Here is a 26,123-nt window from a genome sequence, read left to right as displayed (position 1 = left end):
CTTAAAACCTGTTTTCCAGGCTCAGAAAACTAGCTGCCAACACATAAGGAACTGTCTGGCAATTCTATGACTAAGCACATCTGCTCAGGGCCATTTCTCACATGGGATTGTTTCCAAGACACACTATGAATCAAAACTAGTGATCCATGAATTCCAGATTTCCATAGCATTTTTGTAATAGAAGACATAATATTATTCAAATTGGAACATGAAACATCTGAGAAAAATCTGTTATCTCAGCTAAAATAAAACTATTACCTGGCAAAAATATATGCCTTTTAAAAAATATGACAGTATATGAAAATTATTAGCACATACATTTTTAAAGAAAAAAGTATGCATTTGTAAAAAAGATTAAAAATGAACACAATATACACAAACTGTGATTTATATAATTTACTTTTTCAGGTTTAATATGATACAGCAATATTAAGAATTGCATTCCTATCACATCAGCTCTGATGTTCTTCAATAAAACCACTTATATATAAGTAATTTTGCTATCATATTTTAAAGATGTCCTGGAATTTATTCCATATTTAAATACAGAGAGAGCACTAAACGTTAATACTTAAGCCTAGAGGCACCCCCAGTCAATCTTTGAGATTATTTGTAATAAAAACAGATTTAAAAGTCAATATATCTTAAAGGCTGAATCTATAATGAGAAACACTAAAAATCTTTTTAATTCATTGTGTAAAACTTCTATTAATTATATTAAAATGATTTTTTCAGGTGTATTGTTTTGGAATTCAAGCTTCTAAGTGGTCACACATTTCTGTATAGCTGAAGGAGATAAAATATAATTTTAAAAAATAATGACAGTTCAAGAAAACAATTGTGCCCTGAGAGGTCAAAGAGCAAAGGACACAAACAGAAAATCCACATGAATAAATTAGCCTTGTCTCTCCAATAAAGTGCAATTTAATTAACTGACTAAATCACTAAAAAAAACTGTTTTTTGAGCACCTGCCATATGTCTAGCACTGTGCTAGGTGATGGCAAGATAAAAAAAATCACCAAATCATAATCCATACCTTCCAGAAGCTTAAATACTAGTGTAGAAAGATGGATTTGTAAACATTTAATAAAGTGTTGAAAATGCTGGGACAGCAAAAGATATCAGACCTAACCAACTGCCTCTTGCTTTTAACCTCCAAACTCTCCTTGTCCATTCCTGGACATAGGCCGAACTAACCTTGGGAAGAAATTTAGTTTATAGTTTAAATAATAGCCATTCCCAAAAGTCAGACTGTTCTTGTCAAATGAATAAAAGGCCACCAGCCACCAAATTAGGATGAGAGGGACTGGGATTCTAAATATTACCAGCCATTATTCTGGAGGTCCTATGATTTGCAACTTCCCCAACTACTCTTAAAGGTAACATCACTATTGTGAACCTAAGATCTGCCTTTTGAGATGTCTTTTCAGGTTTTTGCATTTCTGACAACTAGACGGCCCTACCTGGACCTGCCAACCAGGTCTGTTGCCCCCACCTACGAACTGACTCAGCATAAGAGGACAGCTTTGAGTCCCTATGATTTCATCCTTGAGCCAATCAATCAGCACTCCTGACTCACGGGTTCCCTACCTGCCAAATTATCCTTAAAAACTCTGATCCCTCAGTTTTCGGGGAGGCTGATTTGAGTAATAATAAAATTCGGGTCTCCTGCAAAAAAAAAAAAAAAAAAGAAAGAAAGAAAAAAATGCTGTGACAAATGTATGTGCAGTCTACAGTTGAGGCACAAAGGAAGGAAGCATGTTTGGTACTACAGAAGACTGTTATGTCAAGCTGAATAATTTGGATTATATCCTATAGGTTTTTAGTAGCCAATGAAGGGAAGTGACATGATTAGATATATTTTAGAAAGATCACTTTGATAACAATATGAACAAGGAAGATGGGGGCAATAAGCTAATTTGGAGGTTACTTCTATATCTCAGATGAGAAAGTGATGAAGAAGTGAAAGACCAGAGAGACACTAAAAGCCAAATTAGAACTCACATCTTGTAATTGCTAATCTAGTGAGCTTCTAAGCCAGGCTCTCAGACAGTATTCACAGCAGTAGGGAAGTCAAGTAGGAGAGCTGATTGGATAAAAAAAAATATGATGAGTAGATACTTTGATTTTTGACATCTGCCTGGAAGATTCATTTGGTGTGAACATTAGGGCCTAAAGATTATAAATTGAGGTTAGAGATTGATAAAACTAGTTGCAGCTTTCCAAAGCCTAAAACATCTTAAGTGTTTAATTGTCCATGAGCAACTTTGCCATAATATTTACTGACAGTATTCCATAGCTTAACATTAAGCAGTTCGGAGTTGTATACATAAAACTATACTTGCTTTTCCTGCCACAGATTTGAAGGAACATAAGGATAAACAGATGCTTCTTTCAGGGAAGACGGTGTTGCTTTCAAGTATGACAGATTCTGAATGATGGGCATATTGACATTACCAGAATTTAGGTTTTGAGATGCTCTATATAACCATGCCAAGAATAACTAAATTAGAAACTCCTTAAGCACTAGAGTTGTTTAACTTTGTACTTATACTGAAACATATTAGTTTCACTTGTTGTCTGATAGTGTGGTCCAAAAAAGTTAAAATCATGTGAATTTATAATTAAAGCTTTAATCATATTTTATTTTGAGAGTTTTAGTTTTTTCTTTTTTGTTTTTTGAGATGGAGCCTCACTCTGTCACCAGGCGAGTGGTGACAATCTCGGCTCACTGCCACCTCCGCCTCCGGTTGAAGTGATTCTTCCGCCTCAGGCTCCTGGGTAGCTGAGACTACAAGCACACCACCACGCTCAACTAATTGTTGTATTTTTAGTAGAGACGGGGTTTCACCATGTTGGCCAGGATGGTCTCTATGTCTTGACCATGTGATTGGCCTGCCTCAGCCTCCCAAAGTGCTGGGATTTTGGGAGCCACTGCGTCCGGCCTATTTTGAGAGTTTCTAGAGATACCTTTCCATAGCAGATAAACCTCTTCAGCCTATTTTCTTAAGAACCTTCATTTACCTGATAACCCTGACCCCTCCAGTTATGTATAAAAGTAGTCATATTGCTGTTTCTCACAGAACTTTTGTTACTTCCTTTTTGCCTTAGATTATGTTTCTCATAAAATTTATAATTTTTTAAACCTAGCTAAAACTTGCCTTCTCTGGGAAGACTTCTCTCATTCATTCTACTAGATTTTTACTCTTTTATTCTTGTGAACCTATTCAGTATTTATTCATTTAAACCAAGATTTATATTGTTATTCCAGAGGTGCATTTTTGTCCCATATATTTATTTATAATATATATCCAACTGAGTTATGATGATAATTATTTTCCAACTCTCATGTGCTCAGATTTTATGCCTGCCTTGTAAAGTCTTTGAAGGGAAAGATTGTCATTTATCTTTTTGGGAATAACCAATGTTATCTTTGTAAAAGAATATGCTAAAAGACTGAAGTTTTTGCTAAAACTAAAATAAAGTGTTTGCACAAGGGTCCTTATTAACTTCTCATCAGAGTGGCATCATCAGAATATTTGTTAAAAGCAATGTTAGCCAGCTGGCCACAGTGGCTCAGGCCTGTAAACCCAGCTCTTTGGGAGGCTGAGGCAGGTGGATCACCTGAGGTGAAGAGTTCGAGACCAGGCTGGCCAACATGGTGAAACCCTGTCTCTAATAAAAATACAAAAACTAGCCGGGCATGGTGGTGGGTGCCTGTAATCCCAGCTACTCGGGAGACTGAGACAGTGAAATTGCTTGAAACCAGGAGGCAGAGGTTGCAGTGAGCCGAGATTGTGCCATGGTACTCCAGCCTGGGCAACAGAACAAGACTCTATCTCAAAAAATAAAAATAATAATAATAATAATAATAACTTAGCCACTAAGGACTTGTCTCATTAACAGACATAGATACTATCTTCATATAAGGAGCTTGAAATTTGTCAAATCAATTTATTTTATATTCATTGAGAACTTAAAAAAATGTACATCTGTGCTCTGAGGGTAGAAGCAGTCTTTATAATAAGTTTATGTATAGTGTGATAGCCTCAAGTTGTTTCAATTTGACCTATTTCATCTCATGCACACTTTTGTAGCTTCAACAGTTTCTATGGGAATGAAATCTCATTAAATTTTTCTAGCTCAGAGTTCTCCTGGTTATCTCTACCCACATGGCTCAGAGGCACCTGAAATGCAACAGGCTCCAAACTGAGCTTATCATTATCTCTCAAATCTTTTCTCCATATTTGTGAATTGTACCATCCAATTCCTGATTCAGAAAACTAGGGGACACCATAAAATCCCTTCCTTCCCAACTCTACTCATCATATTTTTTTTTATCCAACCAACTCTCCTACTTGACTTCCCTACTGCTGTGAATACTGTCTGAGAGCCTGCCTTAAAAGCTCACTAGATTAGCAATTATAAGATGGGACTTCTAATTTGTCTTTTCCATGAATTTCTTGTGCAACTCTGGAAAAGACAAATAGTTCCTAAGACTTTGGTTCACTTTTGAGTTTTTCTATAAAATTAGAAAATTAAACTAGATGAACAGTAAGATACCCTCTAGCAATAAAATTTCATAATTCTTCCCCTGTCCTTTAGCCCAATATTATGAAGTTCTGCCCATTTTTTCTACATAGATTTTTATATGCATTTTTATTCTCTATTTCCATTACTATAATTGTAGGTCTTTATGAATCAGTTTCCTTACTTATCCTTCCAAGATCTATGCCTTTTAATTTATCCTAAATATGCCAAAATTTTATATTCTTTTTTCCTTCCACTCTTCTCTTAACCTTGAATGCAAAGTTGAATTTTTACACTATTCATTCCATGACCTATTATCATTATTAGCTATAAAAGATGTTCTCATTTGCTTATTTTTGTTTTCTTGCTCATTCCCAATCTCTTTATCATTCCCATCCATTTCATAAGTTCACATTAAAAGGTGATATATCCTTGGGTATACACATTTACTGGTAATATATATATTGTTATTACACCCATGTTTTTTATGCTATAGATCCATATATTTTACTTTTTAAATAGAAACATTGTTTCTAGTTCTACCCATGCTGCTGTAACTACATCAACTACATTTTTGTCAGTAAATATGTGTTTCTAAATGATGCAAGTATTCCACAGGATGTAATTTCCACATTTTTCTGTTCATTCCCCTTAGTGACAGATACCTAGGTTGCCTTCAATTCTCTACTTCCACAAATAGCCTCATTCCACAGAGCCAATCATTAACTTGAAGTAAGGGTCTATCATTTCTGGGAATGGTACTTTATTCTCTTATAATACATATACATATACACTACATATATATGTAATATATATAAAATTTTTATTACATACCGATTATAAGTATATATATGGATATAGCCATATACATATATTGATGATCAATACACACTACTGTTGAAAATATTTAAACTGTATCAAACTGTAATGTTTTGGCCTTCTTATTATACTCCACATTTTTACATTGATTGCTGAGTGTGAGGTAGTATCACATTGTTTTTACTTGCATTTTTCTGATGGCTGTAACTTTTGAAATACTTATTCCTATCCTTTGCCTAATTTTCTATGAGTTAATTATTTTTATTGATACTTAATCAGTTAATGTGTGCTCAACACTAATCTGTTGTCAGTTACAATATATGCATTGTAAATGTCTTCTCATAGAATATGAGCTGTCTTTTCATTTGACTTACATTGTTTTTGTAACAGAAACCAAACATTTTAACATATTCAAGTAAAGAAATCTTTTCTTTTTGGTTTGTATTTAAATCTTTTATATGCCTGGCTAGTTTTAATTTTTGTGGAGATAGGGTTTCTCCATGTTGGCCAGGGTGGTCTTGAACTCCTGACCTCAGGTGATCTGCCTGACTCAGCTTCCCAAAGTGCTGGGATTACAGGAATAAGCCACTGCACCCAGCCTAAATCTTGATTAAGAAATATTTCCTACACTGATGAGTGTAGGAAAGACAGTTTTTCATTACCTACAAACTGTCCCCAATCCCAGGCAGTGCAGATGGCAGAGAATTTGTGCACTAGGGAGAGGGAGAGTGAAGTAAGTGCTGAAATTTGTATTAGAACTCAGTGCTGCCCCATCACAGTGGAACACAAACAACATAGGCTAGAATTCCACCAGCACCCAGGAAGGGAACATTTGGACCAGCTCTAAGCCAGAGGGAAATTCACTGTCCCAGTGGGTGAAAACCAAGTCTCTTCTGGCTTCACACCACCGACTAAAGTACCATGGGCCTGGAATAAATTTGAGTGGCACTCAGGTCACAAGGACTGCAGTCTTAAGGCAAGCCCTGGTGCTGCACTGATCTCAGAGGCAGTGCACTTGGGGTATAACCCAGTGTGACCAGCAGTGGCAGCCAAGGGATTTCCTGTGTCACCACTTCCCAAATTCCAGGCAGTACTTCTCCAAGAGAGACTCACTCTGCTTGGGGAAAGGAGAAGAAAGAGTATAGAGGACTGTATCTTGCAACTTGAGTACTAGCTCAGCCACAATAAAATAAAGTGCCAGATTCTAGATTTTTGCTCCTGGACTGGTTTCTAGACTCACCCTATGCCAGAAAAGAATCCACTCCTCTGATGGGATGGACCCCATCCTGGCAGAATTCACCCCCTTCTAACTGAAGTGGTCCTGGGCCTTGAATAAACATCAGGCAATAGTGGCTGCTGGCCTTGGGTTAGCCCCAGTACTGTCATGGTCTGCAAGGATTCAGGTGTAACTCTGTGGGGGTAGTGGTAGCTGTGGTAGCCACGAGAGTGCCCAGATCACCTCTCCCCAACTCCAGACAGCACAGTGCACAGAGAGACTCCTTCTGATTGGGGAAGGAGAGTAAAAGACTTTTCCTGCTTACCCAGGGAATTATCTCTCATCTTACCCAAGTCTAGCAAGGTTGTGTATGTAGGAGGCTGTAAGAGCTGCAGCATTCCTAGGCGTAGGGCACCATCTAGTTCTGAAATGGCTGCAATAATTGCAGGCTTGGGTCACAACACTCCATCTCTCTTGGATTTGTGGAAAGGCGTCTCAAGAAGGAAGGAGACAAACAAGCCAAGACTGCAAAAATTGTAAAAAATACCTAACTCTTCGTTGCTTAGATATCAGTGAACATCCACAAGCATGAATAATATCCAGAAAAACATGACCTTACCAGATGATCTAAATAAGGCACCAGTGTAACCAATCCTGGAGTGACAGACATATGTGATCTTTCACACAAGGAATTCGGAATCTCATCAGAAATTTGATAGAGATTAAAATAATTTTTTAAAAGTCATGTAGAAATTCTGGAGAGGAAAAATTCAGTTGAAAAACTGACAAATGTATCAGTCTCTCAAAAGCAGAACTGATCAATAAGAAGAATCAATGAGATTGAAGACGGCCTATATGAAAATACACATAGGAGAAAAAAAAAAATGAAACACCCCTACAAGATCTTTAAAACAGCCTTCAAGGGGCAAATCTAAGTTATTGGTCTTAAAGAGGATGTACTAAGAGAGATGGGGGTAGAAAGTTTATTCAAAGAAATAATAATAGAGAACTTTCCAAACCTACAGAAAGATATCCAGGTACAAGAAAGTCAAAGAACACCAAGCAGATTCAAACCAAATAAGACTACTTCAGTACATATAATAATCAAAATCTCAAGGTCAAGGATAAAGAATCTTAAAAGCAGGAAGAAAAGGGAAGCGAATAATATATAAAAGCAAAATTGTATTTCAAACATAAAGGAGAAATAAAAACTTTGACAGAAAAAAAAAAAAAAAGCCAAGGAATTTTGTCAACACCAGCCCTGTCTTACAAGAAATACTAAAGGGGGTTCTTCAATCCAAAAGAAAAGGGTGTTAATTAGCAATAAGAAATCATCTGAAGATATAAAACTCACTGGCAATAGTAAGTACACAGACAATTACAGAATATTCTAACTCTGGTTAGACTCCTTTAATTGTAATTGTGGTGTATCAACTACTAATATCTTTAGTCAGAAGACCAGAAGACAGATCCCCCAAAAATAATAAATACTACAACTTTTTAAGAGATAAACAACATAAAATATATGTAAACGGAGACAACAAGTCAAAAAGCAGGGGGGCAGATGAAGTTAAAGTGTAAAGTTTTAATTCTCTCTTTGCTTATTTTTTTCTTTATAATCAGAGTTAAGTTGTCATCAGTTTAAAACAATTGGTTATAGTATTTGCAAGCCTCATGGTAACCATAAAACAAAAACCTATAATAGATACAAAAAACCTGAAAAGCCAAGCAATTAAAATAAACTACAAGAGGAAATCACTTTTACACAAAGGAAGACAGAAAGGAAGGGAGGACTGACAATACAACCAGAAAAAACGTAACAAAACGTCAGCAGTGAGTATTTACCTATCAACAACAACATTAAATGTAAATGGACTAAATTCTCTAATTAAAAAAAGAGTAGCTGAATGGATAAAAAATAAGAAGTAATCATATGCTGTTTACAAGAAACTCACTTCATCTATAAAGACACCCAAAGACTGGAAATACAGGAATGGAAAAAGTTCATGCAAACAGAAGCTCCAAAAGAGCAAGAGTAGCTATGCTTACACCAGATAAAATAGATTTCAAGACAAAAATTGTAAAGAGAGTCAAAAAATGTTATTATATAATAATAAAGGGGTAAATCCCACAAGAGGATATAAGAATTGTAATTATATATGCACTCAATGCTGGAGCATCCAGATATATAAAGCAAATATTAGAACTAAAGATAAAGTTAGACACCAAAAAAATAATAGCTGGGAACTTCAACACCCATCTTTCAGAATTGGACAGATAATCTACATAGAATATCAACAAACATCCGATTTAATTTGCACTATAGACCACACTGACCTAATAAACATTTACAGAATATTTCATGCAACAGGTAAAGAACACATATTATTTTCAGTATACGCAACATTCTCAAGGACAGAGCATATATTAGGCCATAAAACAAGTCCCCAAAATTCAAACAAACTGAAATCACATAAAGTATCTTTTCTGACTGCAAAGGAATAAAACTAAAATTAATTAACAAGAGGAATGTGAAAACCAAACAAACAAGAGGAAATTAAACAATGTGCTCCTGAATGACCATTGAGCCAATTAACCATAGAAGGAAATTTAAAAATTTGTTGAAACAAATGAAAATAGAAACACAATATATCACAACCTATAGATACAGCAAAAGCAGTATTAAGAGTGAAGTTTATACAACAGACACCTCCATCAAAAAGTAGAAAAACTTCAAATATACAACCTAAGGATATGTCTTAAAGAATGGGAAAAGCAAGAAAAAACCAAACCCCCAATTAGTACAAGAAATAATAAAGAGCAGAGCAGAAACAATGCATGAACAAAGTGAGGTCAATATCTCTGATGAAAATAGATGTGAAAATCCTTAACAAAATATTAGAAACTGAATTCAGCACCACATTAAAGAGATCATTCTTCTTGATCAAATGGGATTCATCCCAGGGATGCATGGATGGTTCAACATATGAAAATCCGTAAATGTGATATCTCAACAGAACAAAAGACAAAAACCATAGGATCATTTCACTTGATGCTGAAAAAGTATTTTATAAAATTCAACATCCTTTGTGATAAAAACTCTAAAGAAAACCTGGGTATAGAAGAAACATATCTCAACACAGTAAAAGCCATATATGACAAACCCACAGCCAGTATCATACTGAATGGGGAAAAACTGAAAGTCTTTCTGCTAAGATCTTGAATAAGACAAGGATACTCAGTTTCACCACTATTATTCAACACAGTATGAGGAGTCCTAGCTAAAATAGTTAGACAAAACAAAGAAATAAAAGGCACCCAAACTGGAAAGGAAGAAGTCAAATTATCCGTTTGCAGATGACATGATCTTATATTTAGAAAAACCTAAAGATTCTACCAAAAAAACTCTTAGACTGGATCAATTCAGTAAAGTTGTCACAAGATCGACATATAAAAATCAGTATTATTTCTACATGCCAACTGAACAATCTGAAAAAAAAAAAAAAAAAAAAAAAAAAAAAAAAAAAAAAAAAAAAAAAACCAAAAAACCCAAGAAAGTAAAAGAGCTCTAAAACTATGAAACTTTGATGAAAGAAATTTTGAAGATGACAAAAAACAATGGAAAGATGGTCTATGTTCATGATTCAGAAGGTTCAATATTGTTAAAATATCCATACTACCCAAAGCAATCTAATCTAGAGATTAAATGCAATAAAAATACCAATGACATTCTTTATGGAAATTGAAAAAAATCCTAAAATTTAAGGGGAACCAAAAAATACACAGAATAGCCCAAACAATCCTGAACAAAAAGAACAAAGCTAGAGGCATCACATTATTTGACTTCAAAGTATACTACAAACTTATAGTAACCAAAACAGAATGGTATTGGCATAAAAACAGACACATAGATGAATGGAACAGAAGAGAGAACCCAGAAATAAATTAATGCATTTACAATCAACACATTTTCAACACCTATCTCTCACCATATACCAAAGTCAAATCAAAATGTATCAAAGACTTAAATCTAAGACCCGAAATTATGAAACTACTAGAAAAAGACATCAGGGAAACACTCCAAGACATTCGTCTGGATAAAGATTTCTTGAGGAGGACTTCAAAAGTACAGACAGCCAAAGCAAAAATGTACAGATGGGATCATATCAAGCTAAAAAGCTTCTGGACAGCAAGGAAACAATCAGTAAATGAAAAAACCCACAGAATAGAAGAAAACAATTTGTAAACTACCCACTGGACAAGGGATTAATAACCAGAATTGGAATACATAAGGAGCTAAAACAACTCAAGAGGAAGAAAAAGAACAAATAATTGGCAAAATATCTGAATAGTCATTTATCAAAGGAAGACATACAAATGGCCAATATGTATATGAAAAATGCTTAAATGATTTGTGGGTTCCCCATTCATGGATTCACCAAGTGCAGATTGAAAATATTTTTTAAAACAATAAAAAATAATACAAAATTTAAAACAATATAGTATACAATCTATTTATATAGCATTTACATTGTACAAGTTATCAGATGATTTAAAGTTTATGGGGAGATATGCATAGGTTATATACAAATATTATGCCATTTTACATAAAGGACTTGAACATCTGTGTATTTAGAGGCCTGACTGTATAGTACATCATAATAATCTTGATTTCAGTTTCTTCCCATCCTAACAGATCATACACACAAAAAGATATTGACAGAAGCTTAACAAAGGGAAGGAAAAAAAACATCCATGGAGACAATGACGGCATCATCAGCTTCCTTGAAGAAAAATAATTGACAATGAAATAATTAAATCCATTTTTGAAAATACCTAAGTTTTTTTCGGAGTTGTTCGATTATCACACTTTGTTCAGATACTGTCTTCAGAAACTGTTGGTTAGTCTGCCACAAGGAAAAAAAAAGCATTAGTATTAGAATATTTAATAACTATATCTTTAAAGATGACACATCAGACATACAAGTAGAAAAAAAATTTAGTGGGATTTATGATAATGATTAGATTTTTTGAGTTTAAACGTAACTTAGCCCTCTTTCCTTGCCTTTACTACTTCATTAGATACCTGCTTTACTTCAGATAACCTACACCTGTATTCCTGTCTTATGGCTTTCTTTGGCCATCTGAATCTCTTTTGCTCATCTATCCACCTGTCCATAAAGCTATACGTGTTATAGAACTAATGTTCCACCCTGTTCTGAGCAGCCTGACATAAATGAAGGAAACTGGTATATAAAAAACCAAACTCCCTTCTCGCATGGGTGAGATAACTCTGAGGCTTGTTCTACACTGTCTTTCAGAATTCATTAAGCTTTAGTTACTCACAGTGTTAGCTTGCTTAATTTTAAAACGTCCTTTACTGGCTGACTTCTCTTCTCTTTGGTACCACTTCCCCACCTTCTTACTGGTGCTACCTGGTATTACCTACTAAATAAATGACATGTTTTGGAACTTTTTCCTGAAGGTCAGTTTCTGGAGAAATCCACAGTAAGATATAAAGTAGTCTTCTAAATGTAGAACAACTTTTCCTAAGGGAATTGATTTTCTTCCATAACTGCTGGTTTTATCCATGATGATACAAATTCCTTATTCCTTTGCTTTATATATTATAGTTGCTTCTGATTGATATTAATAGTTTTGATTTACATAGCATGCTTACTTTTCTCCAACTAAAGTCCCTGAGGTAGCTTTCATTGTGCTTCTCTCATGATCTATCTGAACTCACTGACTTCCTACTTTTAACATACTATTTTCCTCTGCTCAGGATGTCCTCATTCTGTCTACATTCATTCCTCAATACCATGTGTGGTTTACTCACTCTGAGGCAGAATTAACTGTTTCCTTTCTGCATTTTAATAAAACTTAATACACACCTTTACAGTGCTTTTTTATATTAAAATATTATATTTAAAGTTTATGTTTTCCTGATTAAAATATGAGCCTTTTAAAAGGATCAGCTTTTCCCAGAACTCCCAGTGCCTGGCACATGATTGAGTACATCACCGGCACAACTAGTGTTTTATTATATATACTGTCTTGGCACTTGCGTAATTAATGTTTGTGTTTTTGACCATTTGGGAACACCTCAAAGAAAAATTACATAGAGCAATTAACAGAAGTATAAGCTAAAATTCTGCATTTTAAGAATCTAGTGCTAGAAACCAAGGTGCTTAACTTGCTAGCAAGCCTAGTAGGAGCTCTACAACTGCATCTGAATATGGCATTCTTGTTCTATATTTATGATGATCACAAAGAAAATTACATACTATATTAGTATTTTAGAATTAGGGGACTTAAGAAGGTGTAAGGAAGCATGCTTTTCAACCATCATCTATTTAGCACCTTATTCACTGATTATTTCATGTGTCAGCCTGTTTCACCAAGGAAACAGAGATTTTATGGATGATGTATGTTTGCAACTTAGAGAACATATACTTTCATGCAAGATAGTATGCAATTAATATTTTTGAGTAAATTATAGAGATGAGCAAATCTTAAAAAAATAACATTTTAGTAAAGCAAATCTATAGGAAATGTGAAATCACAATATATCTACAGTCATAATAAATAAAAACATGTACTTTTATGTACCATTCATGTCAGAGCATTATATCGGTTTCATATTACTAATCTACACTGGTAAAGAAAGATATTTACTTATTTATTTTTGAGACGGGGTCTTGCTCTGTCGTTCAGGCTGGAATGCAGTGGCGTGATCTCAGCTCACTTCAACCTATGCCTCCTGCGTTCAAGCAATTCTCCTGCCTCAGCCTTCTGAGTAGCTAGGATTATAGGCGCCCGCCACCACACCCAGCTAATTTTTGTATTTTTAGTAGAGACGGGGTTTCACTATCTTGGCCAGGCTGGTCTTGAACTCCTGATCTTGTGATCCACCCATCTCAGCCTCCCAAAGTGCTGGGATTATGGCGTGAGCCACTGCACCCGGCTGAAAGATATTTATTTTGATCAATTTGTAGTAAGAATACTTACATGAGTTATACATTTTAAAAAAATGTTTAAGTGTACAATATGTTATTGTTGACTACAGGCACAATGTGGTACAGATCTCTAGGGGTTCTTCAACTTGTTTGACTGAAACTTCAGGTGTGTTGATTATTAAGTCCCATTTCTTTTCCCCTTAGACCCTTAGTCACCATTCCAATCTCTGTTTCTATAAATCTGACTACTATGGATACTTTGTAAAAGTAAAATCATACAGTGTTTGTCTTTCTGTGACTGGCTTATTTCACTTAATGCTCTCAAAGTTTATTCACGTTATCACATATTGCATAATTCCCTTCTTTTTAAAGGCTGACTAACATTCCACTGTATTACATTTTAATCCATTCCTCTTTGATGGCCATTTAGGTTGTTTTCATATTTTGACTAATGTGAATATGCTGCAATAAGCACAGGAGTGCTAATATCTCTTCAAGATCCTAATTTCAATACTTTTGGATAAACGCATTCAGAAGTGGGATTTCTGGATCATATGGTACTTCTATTTTTATTTTTGAGGAAGCTTTATAATGTGTTCCATGGCAGATGCACCATTTTGCAATCCCACCAAAAATGTTCAAGGGTTCCAACTTCTCCACATCCTCATCAACACAATGAGGTGATTGATACCTCATTGTAGTTTTAGTATTTATATTTCTCTAATGTTTAGTGACATTGAACATTGGGCATTTCTTTACATACCTGTTGCCTTGAAAAAATATCTAAGTACTTAGCTCATTTAAAAATCAAGTTATTATGATTTTTTTTTTTTGGTGTGTGTGTGTGAGTTACAGAAATTTCTTAAATACTTTAGAGATTATTCCTTTATTGGATATATGACACGTAAATATTTTGTCCCATTCAGTAGGTTCCCTTTTTACTCTATTGATTTCTTTTTTTTTTTTTTCCATTTATTTATTTTATTGCATTTTAGGTTTTGGGCTACATGTGAAGAACATGCAAGATTGTTGCATAGGTACACACATGGCAGTGTGATTTGCTGCCTTCCTCCCCATCACCTACATCTGGCATTTCTCCCCTTGCTATCTCTCCCCAACTCCCCACCCCACACCGTCCCTCCCCTATTTCCCCCCAACTGACCCCAGTGTGTAGTGCTCCCCTCCCTGTGTCCATGTGTTCTCACGGTTCAACACCCGCCTATGAGTGAGAACATGCGGTGTTGATTTTCTGCTCTTGTGTCAGTTTGCTGAGAATGATGGTTTCCAGGTTCATCCATGTCCCTACAAAGGACCCAAACTCATCATTTGTGATGGCTGCATAATATTCCATGGTGTATATGTGCCACATTTTCCCTGTCCGGTCTATCATCGATGGGCCTTTGGGTTGGTTCCAGGTCTTTGCTATTGTAAACAGTGCTGCAATGAACATTCATGTGCACGTGTCCTTATACTAGAACGATTTATAATCCTTTGGATATATACCCAGTAATGGGATTGCTGGGTCAAATGGAATTTCTATTTCTAGGTCCTTGAGGAATTGCCACATTGTCTTCCACAATGGTTGAACTAATTTACAGTCCCACCAACAGTGTAAAAGTGTTCCTATTTCTCCACATCCTGTACAGCATCTGTTGTCTCCAGATTTTTTAATGATTGCCATTCTAACTGGCGTGAGATGGTATCTCAATGTAGTTTTGATTTGCATTTCTCTGATGGCCAGTGATGATGAGCATTTTTTCATATGTTTGTTGGCTTCATGTATGTCTTCTTTTGTAAAGTGTCTGTTCATATCCTTTGCCCACTTTTGAATGGGCTTGTTTTTTTTCTTGTAAATCTGTTTTAGTTCTTTGTAAATTCTGGATATCAGCCCTTTGTCAGATGGGTAAACTGCAAAAATTTTTTCCCATTCTGTTGGTTGCCGATTCACTCTAATGACTGTTTCTTTTGCTGTGCCGAAGCTGTGGAGTTTGATTAGGTCCCATTTGTCTATTTTAGCTTTTGTTGTTAATGCTTTTGGTGTTTTGGTCATGAAGTCCTTGCCTACACCTAGTCCTAAATGGTTTTGCCTAGATTTTCTTCTAGGGTTCTTATGGTGTTAGGTCTTATGTTTCAGTCTTTAATCCATCTGGAGTTAATTTTAGTGTAAGGTGTCAGGAAGGGGTCCAGATTTTGCTTTCTGCACATGGCTAGCCAGTTTTCCCACCATTTATTGAACAGGGAATCCTTTCCCCATTGCTTGTTTTTGTCTGGCTTGTCAAAGATCAGATGGTTGTAGATATGTTGTGTTGCCTCCGAGACACCTGTTCTGTTCCATTGGGCTATATCTCTGTTTTGGTACCATTACCATACTGTTTTGATTACTGTAGCCATGTAGTATAGTTTGAAGTCTGGTAGTGTGATGCCTCCCACTTTTTTCTTTTTGCTTAGAATTGACTTGGCTATGCAGGCTCTCCTCTTTTGGTTCCATATGAAGTTTAAGGCGGTTTTTTTCCAGTTCTGCAAAGAAGGTCATTGGTAGCTTGATGGGGATAGCATTGAATCTGTAAATTACTTTGGGCAGTATGGCCGTTTTCACGATATTGATTCTTCCTACCCATGAACGTGGAATGTTTCTCCATCTGTTTGTGTCCTCTTTTATTTCATTGAGCAGTGGCTTGTAGTTCTCCTTGAAGAGGTCCTTTACGTTCCTTGTTAGTTGTATTCCTAGGTATTTTATTCTCTTTGTGGCAATTGTGAATGGCAGTCCATTCTTGATTTGGTCTCTTTAAGTCTGTTATTGGTGTATAGGAATGCATGTGATTTTTGCACATTGATTTTGTATCCTGAGACTTTGTTGAAGTTGCTTATCAGTTTCAGGAGATTTTGGGCAGAGACGATGGGGTCTTCTAGATATACAATCATATCATCTGCAAATAGAGACAATTTGACTTCCTCCTTTCCTATTTGAATACCATTTATTTCTTTTTCTTGCCTGATTGCTCTGGCTAGAATTTCTAGTACTATATTGAATAGGGGTGGTGAGAGAGGGCATCCTTGTCTATTGCCAGATTTCAAGGGGAATGCTTCCAGTTTTTGCCCATTCAGTATGATACTGGCTGTTGGTTTGTCGTAAATAGCTTTTACTATTTTGAGATACATTCCGTCAATACCCAGCTTATTGACGGTTTTTAGCATAAAGGGCTGTTGAATTTTGTCAAAGGCCTTCTCTGCATCAATTGAGATAATCATGTGCTTTTTGTCTTTGGTTCTGTTTATGTGGTGAATTACGTTTATAGACTTGTGTATGTTGAACCAGCCTTGCATCCTGGGGATGAAGCCTACTTGATCATGGTGGATAAGCTTTTCGATGTGCTGTTGCAATTGGCTTGCCAGTATTTTATTGAAGATTTTTGCATCTATGTTCATCATGGATATTGGCCTGAAGTTTTCTTTTCTTGTTGAGTCTCTACCGGTTTTGGAATCAGGATGATGTTGGTCTCATAAAATGATTTGGGAAGAATTCCCTCTTTTTGTATTATTTGGAATAGTTTCAGAAGGAATGGTACCAGTTCCTCTTTGTATGTCTGGTAGAATTCGGCTGTGAACCCGTCTGGACCTGGGCTTTTTTTGGGTGGTAAGCTCTTAATTGCTGCCTCAACTTCAGACCTTGTTATGGGTCTGTTCAGGGTTTCGGCTTCTTCCTGGTTTAGGCTTGGGAGGAGGCAAGTGTCCAGGAATTTATCCATTTCTTTCAGGTTTACTAGTTTATGTGCACAGAGTTGTTTGTAATAATCTCTGACAATGCTTTGAATTTCTCTGGAATGTGTGGTGATATCCCCTTTATTGTTTTTTATTGCATCAATTTGGTTATTCTCTCTCTCTTTTTTTTTTTTTTATTAATCTGGCTAGTGGTCTGTCTATTTTGTTGATCTTTTCAAAAAACCAGCTCCTGGATTTATTGATTTTTTGAAGGGTTTTTTGTGTCTCTATCTCCTTCAGTTCTGCTGTGATCTTAGCTATTTCTTGCCTTCTGCGAGACTTTGAGTTTTTTTGATCTTGCTCCTCCAGCTCTTTCAATTTTGATGACAGGGTGTTAATTTTTGATCTCTCCTTGCTTCTCATGTGGGCACTTATTGCTATATATTTTCCTCTAGAGACTGCTTTAAATGTGTCCCAGAGATTCTGGTATGTTGTGTCTTCATTCTCATTGGTTTCGAAGAACATCTTTATTTCTGTCTTCATTTCATTGCGTATTCAGTCAACATTCAAGAGCAAGTTGTTTAGTTTCCATGAAGCTGTGCAGTTCTGCATTAGTTTTTGAATTCTGAGTTCTAACTTGATTGCACTATGGTCTGAGAGACTGTTTATGATTTCCATTCTTTTGCATTTGCTGAGAAGTGATTTACTCCCAATTATGTGGTCAATTTTAGAGTAGGTGTGATGTAGTGCTGAGAACAATGTATATTCTGTTGATTTGGGGTGGAGAGTTCTGTAAATGTCTATTAGGTTTGCTTGGTTCAGGTCTGAGTTCAAGTCCTGGATATCCTTGTTAATTTTCTGTCTCGTTGATCTGGCTAATATTGACAATGGGGTATTAAAGTCTCCCACTACAATTGTGTGGGAGCCTAAGTCTCTTTGTAAGTCATTAAGAACTTGCCTTATGTATCTGGGTGCTCCTGTATTGGGTATGTATATATTTAGGATCGTTAGCTCTTCTTGTTGCATTGATCCTTTTACCATTATGTAATGTCCTTCTTTGTCTCTTTTGATCTTTGTTGCTTTAAAGTCTAATTTATCAGAGACGAGAATTGCAACTCCTGCTTTTTTTTGCTCTCCATTTGCTTGGTAAATCTTCCTCTATCCCTTTATTTTGAGCCTTTGTGTATCCTTGTATGTGAGATGGGTTTCCTGGATACAGGACACCGATGGGTTTTGGCTTTTTATCCAATTTGCCAGTCTGTGTCTTTTGACTGCAGCATTTAGTCCATTTACATTTAGGGTTAATATTGTTATGTGTGAATTTGATACTGCCATTTTGGTGCTAGCTGGCTGTTTTGACCATTAGTTGATGCAGATTCTTCATTGTGTTGATTCTCTTTACCATTTGGCAAGTTTTTGGAGTGGCTGGTACTGGTTGTTCCTTTATATGTGTAGAGCCTCTTTCAGGAGGCCTGGTGGTGATGAAATCTCTGAGTACTTGCATGTTCACAAAGGATTTTATTTTTCCTTCACTTAGGAAGCTTAGTTTGGCTGGATTACTCTGTTGATTTCTTTTGGTGTGCAAAAACTTTTTACTTTTTGGTTTGATGTTGTCCCACTTAATTACTTTTGTTCCTGCTTTCTGTACTTTTGGTGTCATATCCATGAAATCATTGCCAAGATTGATGCGATGAAACTTATCCCCTAGGTTTTCTTCTAGGAACTTTCTGGGTAAGAGGTGTTAGGTTTAAGTCTTTAATCAATTTTGGGTTGATTTTTGTGTATTATGTAAGATAAGAGTCTAAAACCATTTTTTGAATATTAATATCTACATTTCCTAACACCATTTTAAATTCAGTTATTGTGTTCTTTAGATCCATAATTTGTGTGGTATTTAACATTTTTTCTCTCTTGCAATTCTTACTTTGTTCATGTATTGTTCTTTTAACTGTGGTGAGCACATTCATGAGAGTTATTTTTAATTCCCTATCAGGTAAATCATAACTCCTTTTCATTAGGATTAGTTTCTGGAGATTTATGTTGTTCTGTTGTATGGAACATCTTTAGCTGGTTCTTCATTTTTCCTTGACTTTGTGCTCATGTCTGTGCATTAGAGAAAGCGGGTATCTCTCCCAGTCTTCATGGATTAGCCTCATACAAGAGAAGACACCCACCAATCAGTTGGCCATAGATTTAGCAGGCCTCTACCAACTTCTTCCCTCCCCAGGGAGATGCTGGCAGCTGTGGCTTTGTCTGCTTGCTCTGTGATGAGCTGGGGGTAGGGAACTATAGCATGTATTAGCCCAATCTGCTATCTATGTTCTTCCCTAGGAGGCTAGCCCATGCTGGACCTATTAGAGCTTCAAAACTCATGAGACAAATGCTATTTCTCTGGGCTGCTCTAGAGAAGCTGCAGTGCTGGATCAACCTTTTCCCTCCATAGTGGGAGGCTGAGAACTTAATTTTCATCTGCTTCATCTATGCTGAGATGGGCACAGGATTAATTCCATCTATCATTCCAAACCAAGACTGGCAAGATAGGGGCCAGTATTCTGGGGACCTCAAAAAAGTTGGGGTGAGGAATGCACATACCTAATCCCCTTTTTCCCATGGGTGAAGCTGGGAGCTAAGGGGTCTCTTTGATCACATGGCACTGCACTGGGGACAGCGTGTCTAGTAAGAGAGGGTCTCAAATCTCCCTGATAGCTTTGGTGAGCCTGGTTTTCCAATCCCCTAGGATGTGAGAACATTTCAATTAGTTTCTGATTTGTCACAAAGGGAACTGTTGCTGAATTGGTGTATTTATGGGGAGAAGGAGTGTCCAGGATGTCCTACTCTCTCATGTTAGTCAAATTACTCACTGCATATTCATCAATTTACTACATCTATAAGTATCTATTCATTTAATGAGCTTATTCATGTAATCAGAAATTTTGTTGGAAACTGCTTGATTTTTAAAGGGTACTCTTCTTCAAGTTTGATCTTGACTCAAACTTACCCCTATAACTATGCTCTGAATGCTCTTTGAGATGTGCAAAATCTTATCACTTTGCTTATTTACTTTACATTTGTCAGTCTTGTTTGCTATTCATTAAATACATTAAGAGAAACAAATTTTAAAATTTCAACCATTTACTTTTATCTTAATAGTCTATATAGTCTTTTCTATATTTTTATAAAACTCTCTTTTATCCATCATGCCATTTCTTTATCAGTTTTCTTGGATCCAGTTTATTCTTAGCTTTGACTTGAAACCATGAATGCTTCTGCCTTAGAAATTTTTAACATATTCTCTTGGAATAAACAAACATCCTTTCTCCATAACTTTCATCAAAATCATTTTGATTGTCTATAATAAAATAGGTACTCTGCGATATGTTAAAGGATGATATAATTCCAATTCTAGGAGGCATACTGAAGAAGTACTGAATAATTATGATCCTAGGTTAAAGCATGAATTCCATGTAGAAATATATTAAATTAAAAAATGCCTTTCTTAACTACAGAAATCAGTAACCATTCTGTTCTGGAGTGCTAATATCTTAAAACTCAAAGAAATATAACATATTATCAGAAACTGTAAGTTATTAGACATTTCAAATGTTAACAGAATAGGTACAGATTGGTTTAGTAATTTTTTACATGGTTAAAAAGAAAAATTTTTAAAGTAGAATAAAACTGGATATTTACTTTTGGTGGCACAACTCCATTGTTATACAAAGACATTTTTATTAGGTACTAACAAGAATTAGCAGAGTAACTAAGCAAAAATGAAGAAGGGAAAGAGAGAGGAATTACCTGGAGGGTCATAATTTTATTATTCAACAATGAGGTAAAAATAACATTCCAAGAAAGTAAAAAACAAAACAAAACAAAACAAAACAAAACGAGAAAACAAAACAAAAAAACAAAAGTGAGACAATAAGAAGGTAAAGAGCAGAATTGGGAAGGCTAGAAAAACTTATAGGGAAATTTAGGAGTGCCATATCAACACATGGTTCTTAGTTTCCTAAAATTTTTTAGGAAATGGGCTATTAATTCATTAAACAATTACACTATTCTTATTAAATATCTGGCAGTGTGTCAGATGAAATAAAAAATATTAAGCATATGCTCTACACTTGAAAAGCTCACTGTCTAGATTAAAGGAGATTTTACTAAGAACCCTAAGAGGATTTCCAGATTAAGACATATTTCAGAGAGATGTTAGATCTCCAAAAGGTACTGTAAACTGTGTCATGCTATCAAATGAGAAAGAAGAAGAGAAAGAGAATACTGCCTATCTAATTTCATGCAAAATGCTTTCTTGTTGATTTACATTAACATAAATAAATATGATGATTTATAGGGACAATTTCTAGTTTACATAAGCAAGTAAACTTACCACTTCCATGTTCTCATTAGTAACATGAAGTCGCTTGGTCAGTTGTTGAAAATCGAATAGCTGATGCTACAGTGGGGGAAGATAGAGGAGTGCATAAATAGCATTTTGTTGTTTGTAACCCATATTTAAAATTAAACTAAAATCAAGTCTAAAATCATTATGCCTAAGTTTAGATAAAATTAGCAATGTTTCTTCTTACTGCTATTGTGTGAACTGGTAGTTGAAAAACTAAGAAATTTTAAAAATGATTAAAAAATTAAAGTGACAATGTTGAAACTAATGTAGCTGTTTATTTTATGTCAAATAATTATTTCTAGAAATCAATTATTAAATATTGTTTTAAAACTCAAAGAAATATATCATAAACAATTATAAGTGATTAGAAATTCCATATGCTAGAGAAGCCTTGTACAATGTTGGAAGGTCACCTTCAAAGCTACTCAAAACCTATAATACAAACCATGGCACAGGAGTTACTACCCATCCTTTTTTAAAAAAATTCTCATGCCCCACATTTAAAAAATTGTTTGATTAGTTGTTATGATTCTATTAAACGTTATTGGTACAGATGACACGAAGTTGGGAGAGACTGTAAATATACTGAATGACAGAATTAAATAGATAAACAGGGAAAAAAGAATGAAGTGTTATTTATAAAGTCTTGTGTAAGGACCCACCAAACTATATTGCTATTGTAAAAGAATGATATTATTTAGGTGAAAACAAAACAAAAACCCAGCCTCATGAGCTTAGCTAATTGACCTAAATGAGGAAACAGCCCTCTAAGAGCTTTAATATGAAAAATGATTTTTAAATCTCAGAGGTAAAAGTCAAACAAATCGGACTGATTACATGTGGACTTTTTTTCAAGCCAGAGCACATATAGAAAAATCATTTTGTAAACTATAAAACATTATGTAAGTATTTTTGGAATTTCTTTAGGTAGAAATTTCAAATTATGATAATAGGAATATTCATAAACCAGAATTTAAAAAGTCTGTAAACAAGAGTTGAAGAGAGGTATGATAACCAACTTATTTAAAGAGGTACCTCTGAAAATACATAGAAAAGAGGTCAGAATTAGAATTCCTCTATAGTGCTCAATGCACCTAGCAATAAAAGAACCAACAGAAGAATAAAAGAGGTAGATTTCCCAATGGAACAGATGGTCTTGTGAGATAATGAGCTCTTGTCAATAGACGCGTAAAGCAAAAGCTAAAGCTAGATGTCCACTTTGAAAGAGTGTAGAATGATTCTTGCTTTGGATAGAAAAAAATCTTTAATAACCATTAAGATTCCTTCCTATTGTAAAATTCTATTTTGATTAATTTATGGTAGGCAAAGTTGATACCTAATTTAGTAATAGGTCACATTTAAGGGTGTTAACATTTTGATTTTACATAGTGTTCTCACTGTATTTGAGTAGGTTTCTTCACTGGCCATAAACTAATGAACAGTTTTGTTCTGTTTTAAAAGTCAGGTAGGAAATCAAGCAAATAAAAACTCTGAAGTCTATTTATACAAAATAATGTTATAGATGCTCTTTAGCACTCAATTCAGCTTTCACTGCTGACAACATTATAGAACCAAATGTACATTGTCCAGTTCTCTATTTATCTTACGTGTTCAAGAGTGTAACCATCAAAGATCTATATATTATTAACATAAATAATAAAGTGATTTGAAATTCCAACTGCTAGAGGGTAGAGTCTTAGGTGCTACCTTCTAAAACAGTTTTTTCAGAGTGTAGTTTCTTGTTGATATACAAGAAAACAATGAAATCCAAGATTACCTTTTGTTTTTGACTTTCAAATACATGTATTTGGGCCTCAGTCATATGTTCCTGGTAAAGCTTGTGTAGTCTGTCCATCTCCTGAGAAACAGTTTGCCAGAGTTCCACAGCCTGAGTTTTTTCCTATTAAAAAAATTTGATAACTCATTAAATTATCAGCAGGCTATTTATTGTATAGTAAAAATGGATTACTTTCTTTTATAGAATAAGTCTTATAAAGTCATAAAATAAAAATAGAACTGTCTAATGATGGTATTATAGTTGTAATATTTTTGATATGAAGTTTTATTATTAATAATTTAGAGAATAAACCTGAAGACATAAAGTTCCTTATTTTCAAATTGTGTTTTTACTCAGATTTAGCTAAAATTAAAATCCTTAACAGAGATACAGCTTTAAACTATGTTCTTTGTTCTACAAAAGTGTAACTCCTAGAAACTGATGAAGAAGAAAATTACCCTCTGGTAAAGTACAATATTTTTTTCCTGATTGTAAAAGTAACAGATTTTCATTGTGGAAAATTAGGAATATACAGAGAAAAACAGGAGAAAATCAGAATCACCTATAACATTACTATCTGATAATAAACATTGCTAATGTTTAGATACAATCATCTTCTTAAATACTGATGCATTCATGTTTATAAATATGATTCTGGGGAGAATTTTAAAATTCTTTTAACAAAATTAGGGGCCATATAGTGTGCTGTATGTACTACACTATTTTTACTTGCCATTTTATAATGAGAATTTTCTCAGGTCATTAACTATTGTTTGCATACAGTATTATCAAAGTGTGGTACAGGAACTCTTAGACTTTGAGAGGTCCTTGAAGTCAAAACTATCTTCAGAATAATATGTTAACATTTTTTGCCTTTTTCACTCTCATCCTCTCACAAATGTACAGTGGAGTTTTCTAAAGTGATGTCATCATTGTTCTGTGGGCTAATGGACTGCATGTTTATGCTCTCACTTTTTTTTTTTTTAAGTCTCAGTTTTAATTTGTAATACAATAAATACTGATAGATATGTAACCCACAACAACATAAGGCTCCTTGGAGTCTACTGAGGTATACCACGCATTCAGAAAATGAACAAATTGCACATTTTTCTAAAGCAAGTGCACTCATGTAACCAGCACCTAGCTCAAAAGAGAACATTATTACCATCACCTGGAAGCCCGATGCCCCTCTTGTGACTTCTTCCAATTACTACACTCTTCACCCTAAATAACATTTCCTTGTGTTCCTAATACCATAGATAAGTTTTATCTAAAACTTAAAAAAAAAACTGTAGGCAAATTAAAAATTTTACAAGTTGTTTTAAAATTTGTAGATAAACACAGAATCTGGAGTCAAAGATATGGGTGTGATCTCTAATTCCTGGCTAAATTGTCCTGGATAATTCACTTCATTTACATAAGACTCAAGTGTTCTTTTCAGTAGAATGGTCATAAAAATGCCTGCTACCTCAAAATGACCTACTGTTTCCCCAGACCTGTCTGATGAGAAAAATCATCTACACTAGCAGTTACACAACCCAGATTCTTCTAGAGCAGTGCTTCTCAAAGGACGAGCATCATAAGCAATACCTCAGAACTGTTAGAGATGGAAATTATTGAGCTCTATCCCAGACTTAATTGAATAAGAAACCGGGGTAGAGGTGGGGGGAAAGAGCAGAAATCCATGTTTCAACAAGTCCTCAAGTGGTTATGCTGTACAATATATAATTTTTTTTAATGGTACAACTTACCATTTTGACAAACTACAATTTAAATGATTCCATATTTAAGATTTTTAAACTATCTCAAATTTTTCATTATAATAATTATAATAAACATATTTATTCAAAGATTTTTATACTCAGTTCTTTAGAACACATTCATAAAAATCTATGTGGTGTCATCATCTTATTACTGGATCAAATAATGCACACATTTCTAAGGCTCTACTTGCCACACTGACTTTCAGAAAGATTTTTACAAATCATACTACAACAGAACAAAATATTTTAAACTAAAAATATTAAGCTAGGTATTTAGTATTGTGCTATTGCTACTGGCTCCTAAAGCAAGATATTTATACTACCCAGAACATTTTGCACCTAATTTTAATTCTTATTTGTCAGTCTTGCTGTTCTGTAATGATGATAATGATAAGGATAAACAGGCAAATTTATTAACTTAATATGTGCTAGACATATAAGCCTAAATTAATTTCTATTTACTCCTATCCAATCAATTATAAATCTTTCCTAGTCTAGAACAAACAGCATGCTTTCTTCATCATTTCTTTCCTTCATCACATTTAAAAATTCTTTCCATTCATACATTAAAAATAATTAGTGTTAAATACATGTTTCTTATCAAGCTAAATACAGCCTTTATGATTTGCCTAAAATATCATTTTCATAATTAAATAAATTTAAAACCAAATTTTCAAGAAATAAAACTGAATTTTCAGATAATTATCAAATCAAAATTATAATTTAGAATTTGTAGCCCCCAGTTATAAATGAGAAAACTGAGGTGGAAAAGATTTTTCTACGATCACACAGCTGGAAAGTAGAAAAATGGGAATTTAAACCCAGACAAGATATAAAACATTTGGGATATAACATTATAAATTAAAATAAAACTCCCTTATGTGTAAAATTAAAAAAAAATTACAGTTGAAAAACAGGATATATTTAACACAGCTTCTCAAAGATTCTAATTACTATGAG

At 34.6% G+C, this 26,123-nt stretch overlaps 1 protein-coding gene across 2 annotated transcripts in view; it reads right to left on the bottom strand.

The window, feature by feature from the left end:
* SCLT1 (sodium channel and clathrin linker 1) overlaps positions 1-26,123 on the bottom strand; it is a 231,804-nt gene that overhangs the window by 106,192 nt on the left and 99,489 nt on the right. For both annotated transcript variants that reach the window (XM_032292285.1, XM_032292284.1), the window contains exons 7-9: positions 23,401-23,523; positions 21,609-21,674; positions 11,403-11,473 (exon numbers count right to left, since the gene is read on the bottom strand). In XM_032292285.1, coding sequence (XP_032148176.1) covers positions 11,403-11,473; positions 21,609-21,674; positions 23,401-23,523 — 260 coding nt within the window. The remainder of the gene's footprint in view (positions 1-11,402; positions 11,474-21,608; positions 21,675-23,400; positions 23,524-26,123) is intronic.

The sequence above is a fragment of the Sapajus apella genome, unplaced genomic scaffold (genome assembly GCF_009761245.1).
Source record: "Sapajus apella isolate SASKATOON/1434 unplaced genomic scaffold, GSC_monkey_1.0 scaffold27, whole genome shotgun sequence".
NCBI classification, from domain to species: domain Eukaryota; kingdom Metazoa; phylum Chordata; class Mammalia; order Primates; family Cebidae; genus Sapajus; species Sapajus apella.
The sequence above is the reverse complement of the archived record's forward strand: the minus strand, read 5'-3'. Positions and strand labels throughout refer to the sequence as shown.